The sequence below is a fragment of the Zootermopsis nevadensis genome, unplaced genomic scaffold (assembly GCF_977971745.1).
Source record: "Zootermopsis nevadensis isolate Lab colony 2312 unplaced genomic scaffold, Znev_1.0 Znev_ptg000061l, whole genome shotgun sequence".
Taxonomy (NCBI): Eukaryota; Metazoa; Arthropoda; class Insecta; order Blattodea; family Termopsidae; genus Zootermopsis; species Zootermopsis nevadensis.
In genome coordinates, this window is record NW_028259192.1 from 17,767,634 (window position 1) to 17,782,667 (window position 15,034).

The 15,034-nt window shown below is 38.0% G+C and overlaps 1 protein-coding gene across 10 annotated transcripts in view; it reads left to right on the forward strand.

Moving 5' to 3' along the window:
* The window catches only part of LOC110830995 (uncharacterized), a 217,716-nt gene that overhangs the window by 133,340 nt on the left and 69,342 nt on the right, over window positions 1-15,034 (forward strand). For 9 of the 10 annotated variants that reach the window (XM_087340956.1, XM_087340957.1, XM_087340959.1 and 6 more), the window contains one exon: window positions 2,959-3,067. In XM_087340956.1, the coding sequence (XP_087197082.1) occupies window positions 2,959-3,067 (109 nt within the window). Of the gene's footprint in view, window positions 1-2,958; window positions 3,068-9,869; window positions 10,026-15,034 lie in introns of those variants that run through there. The other variant, XM_087340960.1, reaches the window with a different exon arrangement.

Below are 15,034 nucleotides of genomic sequence, written 5' to 3' on the forward strand. Positions count from 1 at the left end.
CTGATTTAACACACTGACATGCTCTTAACGCAAAGAGAACAAAGTATAATTGAATGTTACCAAAAGAAAGCTATATAAATGAGTATTATTATGTTGGCAGCCGCAGAGAAGCCATTTGCAGGAAGGAAGAGACTCTTGGGGGGGGGGGGGGGGACTAAGGATGGGTAGTTTTGTAAGGGGGACAGAATCCATCAACCTTCACCCTTCCCTTGCTGTTATGCACCCTGGACACACTTCACACTTGTCTGTCGCACACGCCAGCAATACTTGTCCGCGTACCCCGACATCGTAAATTTGGATTCAAAAGCGACTGTGGATGGATCGCGCAGTATTGCATTGCGACATGTACTGCATTGTTAATGTTCAAGAAATAGTTGATGTATGGAACTTGACAATACTGTGCTCAGGCAGAGAATTGCACGCCGCTTGGAATATTTATGCGTCTCTTCAGCGAGACATTGTACGTAGACGCTTCAGAGTGCGTGATTATCACATGATTCCTTGTAAAAGGGGTTAATTGGTGCATTATTCCTCGTATCACGTAATTCTATTTACACCGACTGTATTTTCTTCAAGAACGTAATGTACAAAGTATCTAGCTGTTCTGTTTAAGGTTTTACATTTAGTACTTTTATATATCGTGTTTAAATAGGGTGAAACGTCATTAAAACTAAAAATACATCTGAAAAAAGTATGTTCTGTAGTCTGTGTTGTTCGCTCAGAATAAAATATCATGCTTGATCAACCACTAAAACACTGGATAATAATACAGAATGTTTCAAAAACATGTACACTCGTATGGTTAATATTTCAGGGTATACTTCATTTTCGGGCATTTTGTATCTCAGTATTTAGTGTCTTGGAAAACAGACCATAGAAAATCAGTTTTTCGGCTGACTAATAATCTTTTTTTGAATCCATATTTTTAATTTCATCCTGAGCGATATTATTATGACTTCCTACCTCAGTTTCCAGGTGTTTAAAATTTTACACATTTGCGTATTAGTTATTAGTATTACAAGTCTGCGCTGAATTTCCTTCATGTGACGTTTCGATGTAGTTAGTAGTTTTTTGTAATAATTTATAAGTGATAAACACATATTGTCCAATGAAATCGATATATTGTAGGAAGAAAGATCGAATACGTTTACTGAACTCATCTGGCCCAGGACAGGACGAGCTCATGTAAACACGGTAATATATCTTGGAACCATATAATAATTGCCTGATTCTTTGAGTGACTACTACTTTTTCAATAACTTTGCTACATCAGTTAATTAGAATAAATATGCAGAACTTTATGTCTCGAGTGATCGTGACCGCTTGATTAGTAAAGCTCTATGTATAAATATGCGTTGGTAACTGAATTTTTATGCTCACGAAACTGCAGCAGCTGATCCTGTGTACTACTTAACTGTCACGAGTCGCTCCGTATCCACGCGACTTACAAATCAAGAACTTATTGACCTACAGGAGTGATTCATAGTTTAATTCCAAAGTTACCATTCCGTGGTCTCCAAATTTAGCCTGGCGCCTACCATGCCGTGTTTTGTTATACCGTCTCACGCTGCAGTCGGAGAAGTTGCCTGAAATAAGGCGCTCAAACAGAAGTGCATACTCCTTTATATTTCAGAGTACATATCTTTAATCGTGATGAAATTTAAATTCAGCATTCTAACTCTTCCTAGAGTATGTGGAAGTGAGAAATTGTGATAGAATTCTGAAAAATGTGATAACAATTTCTCTTTCGAAATTGTTGCTTCAGAAACGGTACTCTCTGAAAGTCGGGATAGCTCAGTCTTATTTACTATGATACGGGCTGGACGTCCGAGCTTTGATTCCCGGTAGGGCACGATCATTCTCTTCTATACAGATGTCTTACAGTCTGTGGGGTCCACCCTGCCTCATATCCAGTCAGTGCCAAATTTCTTTCACTGGGGATAAAGCGACTGGGTTGTGAAGTTCAATCAACTTCATCTGTCGTCGAGGTTAAGAATACGTGTAGCTGTTTCTGTGCTCTCCCATACGTCTGCATGGCATGGTGCTTTCATAAGCACCACGTACTGCTCCTTTAAATACTGTTTAAGGTCTCAGTTCTTACCTCAAATAAAACAACAGATGTCCATTGCAAAGATTAGTTTGTTAATGCTTATTATGAGGTTTATAAGAAACCCGTAAATACATTCTGTGGGTATAACATAGAGTTACCAATTATTGAAGTAGGTGATACATGTTACCATTGAGTTTTAAATTGCTAATTTGACTATTAGTTTATTTCTCTTTAGATATTGATGAATTTGCGTGAGAAGAGCTGGAAGTTTTAAAACCTCAGTTCGTTTGATGATATGCCTATTAACTAACTATTGCTTTGTAATATAACCGAATGGTTGAATCATGCCAGTACGAATTTCTTCTGTTGAAACGTCTTATGGACTTCTGTTAATTCAACATGTCCATACACGTCTGTAACAGTAAATATATTTTTATATTCTTTTGCTTTCCTAAAAGACTGCCTTCTACATGGTTCCCGATATGTAGCTCTATATGCATTTTGCTTATTTATAGCTATCTAAGCTACATGCTGAGGTCCATCATATATTTATATATAAATTACGGATGTTTCTGTACCTCAAGGCAGCTTATTTATTACCCAACGTAGAACGTTAAGTCAAGGATTGTTAGCTCTTTATCCAGCGCAAGGAATAAAGATTGCCCCATATCAGCGATCCGTTGATATTTCAGTATATTCGTAGCTACCCTTACGGAAATGGGGTGGGAGGTGGACGAGACCGTCTTAGGATCGTAATCTGTGTGGAGCTTTGGTATCAGCGGTTTTCACCATTAGACCGCGCTACCAGAGTTAATTTAGTTAATTAGTGGCATAAGATAAGGCTGGCAAGATCTCCGAAATGATATGTAGATATTACATATATTAAGATGCTGTATTTTGTGTTGCAGCCAGCGCCTATACCTTCGCGATGAAAAAGGGGTTGCAGCTAAAAATGGTTCTACCAACATCACGCTTCGACGTAAAAAAGCCTCCAAGAACGAGCTGAACTCTGCAACGGTGAGTACAATTCATTTTGCTTTGTTTGTTTTTGTGTGTTTACAGCAAGGTTGCAAGTGAACAAAATGTTAGCTGTTGAACTTCTTTGGCGGTGGTGATACAAAGAATATTGGTCTGATACAGCGAGTTCCTTCTTTACCCCACTCGATACTGTGTCTGTGGATTTAAGTTTATACCCGTGTATTAACAACACGAATGTCGTAAAAGTTGTGTGGTCTTCCTAGAACAGTTATTTACCTTCACATCTTGCGTACGTGATGGGAAATTGTCTTTTATTTGGGGCCGATTTTCACGCCTATGAGCCCTGATGATGGAGGCACCAAGGACCTCTGAAACATTTATAAACATCTACGAGACTACACGGCGCAATACCTCAAAAGAATCCATCTTCAGGAACTCGGTTAGTCAAGAAATTACCCCCATTCTTTTGGAGTCCAAAAGTTAATTTCATTGTTCGCTGCATCTCGCGCTGTTTAAAAACGTATTCCTGTTAAATAAGTCACTGGAAATTTTCCAATTCAGACACCTGGTATAAACTCAGTCAATAAAGCGACGAGATATGAACCACGGTTTGACATTCCCAACAGAGTAAAAACCGCTTCTTGATGCCCTCTTGTCCTCTCTAATGTGTTTTAGAGGCTCACTCCCCTGGGATAGCAGTGACAGGAATGTTTGTGTCAATTTTATGTTATGATAATCACTCAGTTTTATAATCCTGTTTATCGTCGGTGGCGGCCATTTACTGCGCGTGTGTGCATGCCCCTATACTAAGTTTGCCCGCAACGCTATGTCGTAATGTCAACTAATTTCCGGCTTATATCAAGGGAAAGAGGATAAACGGGAGAGTGACGGATGATGGATTTGTTTCATACGTCAGCTGTTAACGCGAATTGGACTTTCGCTGTCGTGCACCTGATGGGATTTATTCGCTGTGGATGCAACATATTTGTGCTCTTTCCTCTGCTGTAAATGCCAACACCGGTAGCCGTTGGGATATACAACGGCCAGCTGATGTTTGTATTATATTTACAGCTTATGCCCTTTTGAATTACTGAAATATATAGGGTATAATATGATGTATATGCATTTGAATATAACTGACTGTTTTCTGGAATGTTGCACCGTGTAGTCTGGTAGACGTTTGTAGACGTTTCAGAGGTTCTCGGCGCCATGAGAACCTTTACTCTCACCTATATGCGTGTGCGTAAGTTTTACATGTTTATGCTTTACTATGGGGCTTGTATACAGGAAGCGTCTAAATGATACGTCATAGAATGTTGTATGAATTTAATAGGAACATTTGAAATATAATTTTCTGTTACGTCAAATCAATTAACACTTCATGGCCACTTATTCTCACTTTGTGTTCCCAGTTTTGCTGTGAAACCGAAAAATTGTATCATTAGTACAAGCCTTTCATTATATCAGCATGCTGAATGCATGGAATAAAATCTGTCGGTTCGAGATTTCTCTGGAATTAGACTTAAATTCCGATAAACTGAATTTGCCATATTTTTTTTTTCAAAGAGTCTGGCTTATAACCTGTACCATCTTTGAGACTGGCTCTAACAGGGGACCCCAGTAGACTAACGAGTTCTCCGACCTGTCTTCTTATGTCGGGAGTATAAGCAGCTTCTGAAACGTTGTGGTTTCGGAAGGTGTGTGGACGATGGTTAAGTCCAACAGGATAATAATACGCAACATTTTTTTAGCTGAAGTTGTACGGCCTAATATGTTTTATATTCTATCTGGAATTTTCGATTTACTGGAAAAAGTACAGATTATAAATCCATCAATTATTTAAAACTTATAAAAGTCAGTAAACAGTGTTTTGTTAGCATGGACGACCACAGAAGCTGCAAAATGGGTCATTATGGCGACCAGTCCTGAGTTAAGTGATAATTTCTCAACAGACATATTGTCACATCTTTATCTCCATTTGGTCCTTTATCTCAGGTTGGGAAACTGGTTGGACTAAGAGCAAAGATTTTTGAATTAGTGATAGTGGTAATACTACAATGGTTTAATAGCACTAGCAATAATTCTAAATTAATTTCTTCTCCACGCCCTAAGCCTGGTTATATTTTGAGGTCTCTTATTATAAGTCAGCTGTTGATTATTTATAGCCGCTGTAGATTGTGATATAAATTTAATGTAAAGAAAGCAGTAAATGCCGTTGTAATACTTAAGGCGTAAGAGAAAAGCAGTTTTATGCCCTTTTTGAAACTTATCCAGAAACATGTCTGCAGAGGTTTGGGAGATTCCCGGAAAAGATAGATGAGTAAAAATTGCCGATTCCTAGACAGATGGACTACTTAGTTTCGGTGCAGCATTTAGTGTAAATAAATAAGCCTGCCGGAAGCAGTTAATACCTGTGGCATATACAGAAAACTGTTTGATTATTTTTGTAATTAATTTCGTTTGTAAATGCATGGACCAATCGAAAACAATGTAGGCCAACAAATAACATGTATTAATGTGAATAAACAATAAAAAATTGTGCAGCCAAATGCTTTATGTGCATATCGATAAAAGTAATTCAAAGCAAACAATTTATTTCTCTCTTTTATTTCAAATGCTATAATGTGATGGTTGCATTTCACTCAGAAGTAATTATTGGATGTGAAAACTCATCAAATAAAACTGAGTACCTACGGGAACCGTTTTAAATTGATAAAAAGTTATTATTTTGTCGTCTTCAAATGACATCCGTCTCCTATCTTCCGGTCCATTTTTTATGATTTTTGTCCCATAGTGTTAACGTACTCAAAAATACATTTTATACCTTCACTTTGTCACGTCAACTAGAAGGATGCTAATAGATGCAGACTGCTCCCAGGCGTGCCTGACATTTATTTTAATTTCTGTTGATACATTAAAAATGACGAGACTTAGATAAAGAGGTAAAGAGGTGACTGCCAAGGCCTATTTACAACTTAACATGACACAGGTCCTGAAGACAGGAAGTTGATATGATGGTAAAACCCTTACTTTTACTTTATAGGTGCCCGCTTCAAATGTGAGACGAGACACCGAATATCCTTATTGCATCTTGTATTTCTATATTTATTCCAGCTGATAACATTAGCATTGTCTTTAAATATCCACGACTACATCCGTCTCAATTCTTTCTCCATAACAATCACGTGATCATATTTCAATCAACGTTACGTAACATTACAGTTAACAGAGTATCGTTAAGTAAGGGTGATGTCAGTATTTCTATGTAGAATAGAAATCGGAGAGTCTTGAAAATCTGCGCCCGTTCCCCAAGCGATCGCCCCGAAGATGGAAGCAGCAAGTACCTGTTTGACGTCGGTGAATCGCATAACCGCGTGGACGTATCCCTCACGCGCATAGATCATTAACTCCAACAAATTCTGTAGTCATTGTTGCATTCACAAAGGTGAAATGTCAGACTGTTGCGAAAGCCCACGAAGTATCACGTTGTGCGTACATTCCCTAACTTGTTTTATTCAGTCTATCCGTCAGATCCTGGCGAAAAGCATACGTAGTCCTGTGCAAAGAAACGCATTGTCGCCAAGGGGAAACCTGTCGTCATGGCAATACATTTTCACCATAGTACAGGAGAAACAAGAGGACGAAAGTAGACTGGGATTTGGGGAAAGAAAGTTTTAGTTGAAACCCACAAGCACAGGACTCTCAAAATTTGCTTTCACTGAAAATAATACTTTTTCGTATTTACAAGAGGTTGGTGTTTACAATTTTGTATTTTTATTATTACTGTTCATTAAATTTACTTTACGTGTTACATTTCACGCTAAATCATATTTATTAGTGTATTTATTTGTTTGTGATTTTATTTGTGGTATATTTAACGACGCTGTCGATATCTGAGACTTTACAACGTTGAATACTAGGGTAATTAATGAATTTGGAAAGGTCATGGAAGTTGTCGTGATCTAATTTAAAGTAGTATCCTGGCATTTTCTTGAATGGACCTAAAAATAAAGTTACGGAAAACCAGAGTCATTATCCGTTCTCCGGGCCGAGATTTGAGCCCGAAGTCTCCCAGTTACAAAGCAGGAGTGCTGATACAGTCCGGCGATTCAATTCGTTTGTCACTTTGCATTATCTTTCGTTGAACGGACTTTAGTTACGTTTCATATCTGCAATTATCTTAATGTAAATTCACGTAGCGTATCTCTTAAGAAGCAAATAGCCATTCCGCTGTTAAAAGATCCTCCGCCTTTTATGGAACCCGAAAATTAATCGCAGTGATTTCAAGTATCTGTCACCGGTCCCTGTCCTGAGCCAGATGAATTTCAACCCTCGTCCTCCGTCCTTTTAGATCGATAGCAATATCTTCCCATGTGTGCTTATATATACAAAAGTTCTGTTCACCCTTCAGATTTCCCTTCAAAAATGTATGAATTTCTCGTCTTTACTATGCGTACCACATGTTCCGCCCACATAATTATACGTGGTTAGATCATTCTGACACGTGGTGATGAGTACAAATTAGAAAGCTCTTCAATTATACAACTTTCTGTAACGTTCTCTTAAGTCCACATATTCTCTTTGGCTCCTTGTTCTCAAACACTCTCGGTATATGTTCTACCTAAAGGATAAGAGGCTAAGTTTCGCGCCCACACAAAACTACGGATAAAGTTATAATTATAGGTATTTACTGTTGTAGGTAAGAACCGAGAAAGCTAATATTCTGAACTGAGTGGCAGAATGCATTAGACGAAAATCGTCTGTTTCTGACTTCTTCGTGAATGTCGTGTTGACACGTTGCTTTCGTAACAAAATATCTAAACTTTGCCGCATTTTCAAAGGATGTATTAGCTGTGTTTATTGTATATATACGTGGCATTTAGTTTTAATGTATATCTATGATGTAAACAAGAGATTAAAAAATCGAAGTGAAATCGTATATTCAAAAGTTAATTGGTTTCTGTCTGTTTTGATAAGTTTATATCTTCGTGAACTATGGTTAAATGTGAATTAATTTATTGCTTGTTTAGTATTGTTTTCGAAACGAATCTAAAGACTCCGCTAGTTACCCTAAGTAGTTTTTTATTTAAATTTAATTATCCAGAGGAAAGCATCCAAGGTTTCAGTTCTACGTCATGTGTATTTCGTGAGGTGTTTACAGTATCGAACACATGTACTTTGCCCAGCTTTCCGTTTAAGATAATCAGTATCATTATAACGTGTTCGACACGCGAACATGACAAGATAACATGATAAACACAGTGAAAGGTTGCGATAACGCAGTTCATACAACAGCTGCACTACTTAAGGTGAGGTTTGAGGTTCTCACGATTGTGAGGACGACGATGTTGTTCTTGGTACGCCAATTGACTCGTAGATAGAAAACTAACGGTTTGGAGAACCAAGTTTTCTCCATCTTTAGCCATGAAAATGGAGACAGTGTATTTTTATATGCGGAATATGTAAATATTATGTCTCTCCAAAACGTTTTTATCTGCAGACGAATCAACGTCACAACCAAAAACATTATCGTCAGGCTATTTGCACCAAGAATGGTCGCCATGGGTTGTCATTGTAACATCGTTGACATACTAAATTGGCCCAGTTACATCAGTGGTCGTTTAAGCAGCAAGTTTTCTTAACAGCGACTATCACCACAATACATATTGATAACAAGATCACCATTCTTAAAAAAAACTGCGGTAAAGTAGTTAGGAAATATATAATCCAGCTGCAGTCGATAATGAAGGAAGTTATTGAACCGTTTAACATATGTGGCTTAGCTCATAGTTCATGTTCTACGAACTGGCGCCACAGATATAAGTTCGCCCTCCACAGAAGTCACAATTTAAATGATTGTTACAACTGCTGATATGTTCCAGCAGTGATTACAAAAGTAAGAAGCTTTTCCGATATTATTTTTACATAGTAGGGGATACTGTAGGAACCAGACTAGCAAGTTATTGCAGCAACAATAAAAAGTTGTCAGTGGAACCACGGTTCCGGAGAATTTGACGTAAATACGTCTATACGGAAAGGATTTATTCTAAATATTTCCTTTACACATGCTTTACAATTGAGATAAGTTTGATTAAGACTTTGCTTATTCAACTGGAATTAGTTACGCTTAAAATGGGTCTGTGTTAGCTGAATGTAAGGTAAGGTATTTATTTATTTATTTAGTGTTCTGTCTGACGACAGGTCCATATGAACAGGATCCTTCCATCCTTTTCTCGGACTGGGACCTGTTCATATACGTTCTTGGCAGATGATGCAGAAATGGTTTGCCATTGCCTTCTTCTGTGTGTGAATGGAGTAATTGTTGGGATGCCACGGAGAAACCGGGGAAGCCCCCGGAGGAAAACTCCACTTTTTTGCCGAATGACCCTTCTTTATAGACGTATTTTCGTCAAAATCCCTATAGTGTGTGAGACCTGAGGTTCTCACGGTGGTAACAACGATGTTCTTGTGGATTATAACGCCTTGCAGGGACATATCTGCGAGTCTACACGGCGTCACAATTCAGAACATCATAATACTGTTTACACGGCGCCACGTACCAGATACCTACTAGTCTAAACAGAGTCTTAAGCCTAAAGAACACTGTCAGTTCCTTCAGTAATTTATAGCTGTGGATGTCACCGTCTAAAGGCATGATAACAGTAATAATATAATGCCACAAGCAATAATAGTCACAACAACAATGGATTGAATAGGAATGTGTTGGCTGGTCCAGGATACAGACTATCTGAAACAGTAGTTCAGATCGATCGGCCTTCCGATGAGGGTACAGGGAGACGCGAGCGTCAGTCTAGGAGCGGCGCGCCTTCTGTGCGGACGTCTCCGGGAACGGGTTGTACCGAACCGTCACGTCTGCAAGGCTGTGGTCCTCGTGCGATGCGAGGTTAAAACAGTTGTTATTTGTTCGTATGTGCTGTGCTTTGGGATTGATTTTCGTCTACTTTTATAGTCTGCCGAGTTACTTCTTTCTTGAGAGGTTTGTGTAAACGATAGCAGGGTTAGAGTCGAATATTTCCGTTGTGACTGGTTGCCTTTCGCCGAAAGGAAGCGAGGGAAATTATTTAGAGTCAAATGAGATTATCTGTCTCTGGATTTGTTACAGGTCTTCTTTGTCCGTGTCATTATTATATGTTGGACATTATTCAGATATGATTTTTGAGATTCTCAAGGCTGTGACGATGTCGATTGTGGTCATAAGGGTTCTGACGTCGTGTATTCTTGTATCTTTAGGGTTGAGGATTGAAGTGATACGTTTTCCGAATCGACGGTAACCACTTCATATAAGATCACACTGCGTCATAATGTAGAAGATTACAATGTTATTTAAATATGCTATTTCTCGTTGTTGTCTCCAGGATATTTGCAACAACTTTACTGAGGACACTGTTTTAAATGTACTTTTCAACTAACTAAATTCAGTGTTCTGCTTTAGGTGTTAAATCGTGGCATTTTTAAAAATACGGTGTTTCAAGGTTCGGAAATTCATGATCTTTGCCCGAACTGGATTTCTGCAGCGATATATTTCTATTTTAATTTATGTGATCTGTATCAATTGATGGAATTTAAGTCGGCAATACAGGTATCTACTGAGTCGACTATCAAATTCGGCCTGTACGTTGTAATTCCGAATGTTATAAGCTACGGAGTAACGGAAATTGAATTAGCTGTAATGCAGTTATTGAACGATTCCCGTTTCCGCGTCACCGCAGAAGCAAATCGGCGAGCGTTTCAAACGGGGTGCATGTACTGGCACTAGGCCTACTTCTCACGTACACATGAGAGACGGTGCAGGAATGGAAAATTCCTACGTCGGTGAATAAAAGTTTCGTGCTGGCGTCCATATAAAATGGTCTGTTTTCCATTTATACCATGTCCAGCAGTTCTCGCGTGAATGCTGTAGATCATATTAACAGGCTAGTTTCTACCCGAAGATGACAGTGTTCTGGGTTGTTGAGCCTTGTGGATTGGTATAGATTGGCCGAGGTTTACTAACTGTCTCCATTATCAGGGAGATGTGCCTTCACCCTGATGGTGGAGGCAATGTGCGCCTTTAAAACGTCTTATCTGTTCGTTTGTGCTATTTGAAGTCTTGCAGTAATGAACTCTGTGACGTCGGTTGAGTGGTATAAGCGTAAAATTATTAATTGTTCCTTATCCGCCTCTCGTAGGAAAGTGTCATGTGATCAACGGATTGATTACTTGCCCCCCATATGTTTACTCCTCCAAGATAACGTAGTGCTTCCTTTCTGCTGGGAATTTACCTTAGAATAGTCGGTCGAAGTTTGTATTCAGTTGATTCAAGTGATCTTTAAAAAATTAAATAAATGTTTGCGCTTTATAAATGGGCGTATCTAATGTAGGTCTGAAACTGTTTCGTCTTCATGTTGCGTGCGTAAAGTTTTTCTCATACGCACTAGATGTTCGCTTGTCACATAGCTTTTGATAAGATAATGATAATGATAATTAATATTTGGTGAAGAGTACAGATTACGAATCTACTGTGATACTTTCATCGTCTTGTTAGTTTCTGTCACTTAGGTCCGAAATTCATCTCTTTATTTTGTTCTCAGGTACCCTGAATCCATATTCTTCCCTTAGCGTGAGGACCGAGTTTCTAACCTATACAAAACAATGGGTAAAATCATGGTTTGTGTAAATTACTAATGTTTCGGTTCTTAAAGGTTTCTTTTATATTGTTAGAACAGTAAATGTCAGACGTGGGATATTTGACAGTTTTTTACTGTAGTTGCTGACGATTCTATGACGTATTTTTCATAAAATCATTGCCACTTTTAAATATCTTTCTGTATGTCTAATATTGCAGACCCAACTTCGGCGTAATATTGAGACCTTCCTTCAATTCAGGTTGTAGGTAATTTGTTTGGTCTAAACAAATTTCTTTAATATTTGTGTAGTGGATCCCACATGATAATTCTTAAGAAGTGTAAAGAATTGTCGAACGACTACCTTTTCCATTCTTGCTTCATTGCTGCTACATAAAGAACGCCTATGAATATTTCAAAGCATTGTCGATTTTTGTATTCGTTTTTCCCAGTAACGTTGGTTCACAGAGCCACAACACAATAGTGCCTCCACGTAGACTCTTTTTCATGAACGCTCAGAGCTCAGTTTTTCTTTGGAAGTAACGGAGCACATTGAAGGTGGTATCCAAGAGAACAGACGTAGACAGGCATAGCAATTTTGAAAGAAGAAACACAATCTTCCATTGTAGTGTAAAGATGTGAAACTAATATGAGTGACGACCATCACTTTTACATTAGTTTCCATGGCAAAATTTCATAAGTTGTTTTGAATGAAATAGAAACAGGTTGATCTCAAAGAAAGCTACCAACAGTCGGTGAACAACGGCTTGGTGAAGAATGGTCTGCTGGTTGTGTGACGTAGGGAAGGCTTGTTTACGGTTATCAATGGCTTCTGCATTTCTAAATTTGGCCCTTTGCCACAGGGAAATTATAATTAATTTCAACCTTATATCGGAACCCTTGGTACCATTCAGTTAAGAATTTGTTGCGTCCCGTCTTCTGTATAAAAGTATAAACATTGAAATACAAAAAGGCGCCTAAAAATTACAATAAAGTATATTTCTACCTGCTCTATAGGGTGTACCATTTTAAGTGAGTACCTTGCCTCCTTGAAAACGGCCTCCAGGTATAGAGAGTGGCACTGGACAACCGCCAATGGGTGGTCCGCCAATTTGTTGATTGAGCGGGGACTCAACTTAACATAAAACGTTAAACAGCCTCGAATTCTATTTAGATGCGTGAAGCTAGTTAGGATAATTGTAATTAAAATGTGTTTGCAGGAAACCTGTAATAATATCCGCGTAGGTACACATTTATCTGAAGTAGTGAGAAGCTTTATCGCGATTAATTTTAACTTTACTTTGAAATGCGCCATTAGGAAGTTTCAAGAAAACAAAGGTGGTTTGAGATTGAATGGGACACATCAGCCACTTGTCGTCGTTAATTTCGTGAGCTAAAATGTATCACAAAGTGAACACACAAGATCCATCCTATGCTAGTAAGAAACTTAGTCCAAAAGTTAACGTATGTATTGTTACCCATTATAGGACAGGAACATTATATAAACGTAAGCAATAAATCTTTCTAAAATGTGGCAAAGTTAGGATATTTGGAAATGATGGCAACAAATCAGCATTGTATTCGCGAAGAAATTTAAGTGGTTACGTGCAGTTCCGAATCTTTATGCAGTACCAGCTGATAACACTCTGCTAGGAAACAAATTAAAAATTGTCTTGTGTCTGCTTGTTCATTAGTTTCCATTCATTACATCTTCTCTCATGCTCTGCTTCTGGATTAATTCTGAAACTATAAATCTGTAAGATATTTGGTAGGACACCTTGAACAGGAAATAGATCAGTCGATAGCATAGACTGACGCTGACTTAACCCTTCAAGCTTAATTCAACCCCGTCCATAACCTTAGTAACTTGGACAGTGCGGACTCTGAGTGAACCTTCTGCCGAAGTCTGTTACATTTTCAAAGAAATTGCAAAATATTTCATTTCTCTCCAACCTAAACTGTTCAAACTTTCTATACGCCTGTTAACTATAGAACAGCAAAGTTGGGGTTTAATAGGAATAGGTACAAATTGTCAGCGGTGATGGAACAGGTAATTATTCACATCTGTGTGCAAAACTCATCGATCGCAGAGCTGTTACTTGTAGGTGCAATTGCCCGAGACAAAAGGCACTAGAGGTTGAATAATTCAGTGCCTTCTCATTATGCAGCAGTAAGGAAATTAAGTGATATGCAACGCCATGAAGGCTGTTCAACTGATGACAGCCACTAAATAAAGTTTAAACCGTCGTTAACAAATTGATAAACATAAATATTTACTGATTTAATATACGCATTTTCTGAATTTTCTGTTTGCGCGTATATCACTAGTTGTTAAGCGATTCGTATATTGCGGCTAATGTATATCCCTTATGAGGTAAGTCGTTTTTAGAAACTTTACACGTTTCAATTTTACATTTTAAATTTCCGTGGAGTTGGTCTTGGAACTGTAAGGTAAATACAGTGTTATCAATGTATTTAAGAAACAGGCATAGCTCATATTGTCCGCACTTCAAAAAATGGGTTCTTGAATCGAATGTTGTGGTTATGCTGACGGTAGGATATTTAAAACCTTGGTAATAGTGTATACTCAGGTCATATGAAACTGTGTGAGGATTTACCGTTTTTTAAATGTTGTTGCAGGTACAGATGAACAAATTCATAAGGGATATACTCTTTCTTTATCATTATTATTATCATCGTCCTCATTTCCTGTATGCACCATACGGATATTAAAATCAGACTATTCCCATCATACAATGCGTGTTCTTCCTCTGCGTTCATATTTTAAAGTATTGCTGGACATCCTGTCTTTTGATGTCTTCTTTCCCATTTCTTCTATAGCGTTGTATAAAACTGCCATTATCTCTTCATGTCGATGAAGATGAAACTACTTCTCCGTCTTATGAAACCCATTTCATCGTATATTAATATTCTCTTATCGGCCGTCCTTATGGTCCATGCTTTACTGACATGTGATAATAGCGGGCTGTCAAGTAATTTTCTTCATAAGCCTTGAAACTAAAGATGGTTTAAAAATGTGGTTTACGATACTCTGGATTTCGGTTCAGTGGGTATGCTTTGTTTCAGAAACATTTTTCTTCGTAAGATATACCCTAAATAATTAAGTATATTTGCGTAATTATTTCGATATTGTATAGGCGTCAGAGAACTACTAATACAAAAGTGTATACAGGCTTATGAGTTGAAGTTAATTATATGTAATTAAATTAAATTTTCGATTCAGTAAATTTGAAATAGCTGGGTGGTACGAAGAACTGATAACTATATTAACACGGTAGCGAAATTAATTGTAAATTTGAACCCTCTGTTTTGTGGTAACTGACAATGACGGGTATAGAAAATTATTTCAGTGCATTTGAGA